Source organism: Arachis stenosperma, chromosome 8 (genome assembly GCF_014773155.1).
Source record: "Arachis stenosperma cultivar V10309 chromosome 8, arast.V10309.gnm1.PFL2, whole genome shotgun sequence".
Taxonomy (NCBI): domain Eukaryota; kingdom Viridiplantae; phylum Streptophyta; class Magnoliopsida; order Fabales; family Fabaceae; genus Arachis; species Arachis stenosperma.
Genome location: NC_080384.1, coordinates 45,275,367 through 45,277,561, shown reverse-complemented (window position 1 = coordinate 45,277,561; position 2,195 = coordinate 45,275,367). Strand labels below are relative to the sequence as shown.

At 32.2% G+C, this 2,195-nt stretch overlaps 1 protein-coding gene across 1 annotated transcript; it reads left to right on the top strand.

Moving 5' to 3' along the window:
* The first annotated feature begins 384 nt into the window (after positions 1 to 384).
* On the top strand, positions 385 to 1,983 carry LOC130946052 (uncharacterized). Its single transcript, XM_057874731.1, has one exon. It carries the CDS (start codon positions 385 to 387, stop codon positions 1,981 to 1,983), a length of 1,599 nt encoding a protein of 532 aa, XP_057730714.1.
* The last annotated feature ends 212 nt before the right edge of the window (positions 1,984 to 2,195 follow it).

The following is a 2,195-nucleotide window of genomic DNA, read 5'->3' as shown; positions in this document are numbered from 1 at the left end:
TTTAACTATTTAATTACAATTTTATATTATTTATACTAAGATGTTAGTATTATTGTTCTGAATTTTAATATTTTATTTTAAATTGAAATATAATTTTTATATTTTATAAAGATTTAGACTGTAATTTATACTTTTTGCTAAATATATTTTAAATTATAGGAACTTATTTGGCCATTTGAATTATGAGTAAGTTCAAAACCATTGATACATTTTTTAAAGAAAAGATCAAGAGAATGAAGATGCTTCTACTATTACTACTCCAATACTTGAGGGTCATCAAATTTCATTACTTCAAGTTCTTCATTGAATAGCTCAAAGCGTCCACGACTTCTTCCAAATCAACTGGATGTTTTTCGTTTGGAAAGAGATCCTGGAATGCGACCAATGATTTGGAAGTTTCCTCCAAATAAAAGAGATGAAATCCGTCGGGCTTATATTAAAGTTGGGCCAAATCAGCCAATTCTTGATAATTATCCATTTTCTGGTGATAAAAGTCATCGTCGCTTTCAAGCTTCATGGTTTAAATTGTTCCCATCTTGGTTAGAATATTCTATAGAAGATGATGCTATATATTGTTTTCCGTGCTTTCTTTTTGCTAAGGAACCTTCAATCAATACGGGTTCAAATGCTTTTATTGAGAATGGTTTCAGGAATTGGAAGAAAGTAAATAGTAGAAAAGAATGTGCTCTTTTGAATCACATTGGCAAAGGTCCTAACTCATTCCATCATAAGGCACTGAAATCATGTGATGATTTGATGAAACAATCACAACATATTGACAGACTTCTTCATAAGCAAACATCAGAAGAGATTGAAAAGAATCGAATTCGACTAGGAGCATCTATATATTGCATTAGATGGTTGACATTTCAAGGTTGTGCATACAGAGGACATGATGAAAGCCAAAGTTCAAGCAACAGAGGTAACTTTTTGGAAATGTTAAAATTTTTGGGATCTTACAATGAAAGAGTGAAACAGAATATTTTGGAAAATGCTCCAAAAAATGCTAAGTATACTTCAAATGATGTCCAAAAAGAAATTCTACATATTCTTGCTACTAAGGTGAGAAATTCAATTAGAGAAGAGATTGGAGATGCCAAATTTTGTATTATTGTTGATGAAGCTAGAGATGAATCTAAAAAGGAGCAAATGGCCATTGTTTTGAGATTTGTTACTCTAGATGGTTTTGTTAAAGAGAGATTTTTTGATCTTGTGCATGTCACTGATACTTGTGCAACAACTTTAAAGAAAGAATTGATTTCTATCATTTCTCATTATAATCTCCAAGTTGAAAATATTAGGGGTCAAGGGTATGATGGTGCTAGCAACATGCGGGGTGAGTGGAATGGTTTGCAAGCTTTGTTTCTTAAAGATTCTCCACAAGCATACTATGTGCATTGTTTTGCTCATAGGTTACAATTAGCATTGGTGACAGCTTCAAGAGAGGTACTTCAAATTTATGAATTTTTTACTCAATTAAACTCTATTGTCACTATTGTTAGTGCTTCTTCAAAAAGACATGATCAATTACAAGAAGCTCAAGCAATTGAAAATGCAAACTTGGTTGCTCAAAATGAATTAGAAACAGGCAAAGGTGCGAATCAAATAAGCACTTTACAAAGAGTTGGGGATACTCGATGGAGCTCTCACTTTAATTCTATTTGCAGTTTGGTAAAAATGTTTACTGCTACCAATATTGTTCTCAATAATATCATTGAAGACGGGACAACTTATGCACAAAGAGGTGAGGCTTATGGTGTTAGTAAAATATTATTGTCATTTGAATTTGTTTTCACTTTACACTTGATGAAAGAGATTATGGGAATCACTAATGTCCTTTGCCAAGCACTGCAACAACAATCTCAAGATATTCTTAATGCAATGCATATTGTTTCTACATCAAAGTTACTTCTTCAACAATTAAGAGATGGTGGATGGTGCAATTTTTTTGCAAATGTTAAAGATTTTTGTAAAAAACATTGAAGTCCCTAATATGAGTGCACAATATGTTTTTGGAAGAGGTCGATCTCGTCAACCAAGTGTGACAGTTGAGCATCATTATCGAATAGATGTATTCTTGGCAACAATTGACTCTCAAATACAAGAGTTGAATAGTAGATTTAATGAGCAAACAATAGAGCTTTTGACTTTGAGTTGTGCTTTGGATCCTAAGGACAATTTCAAATCATTCAATA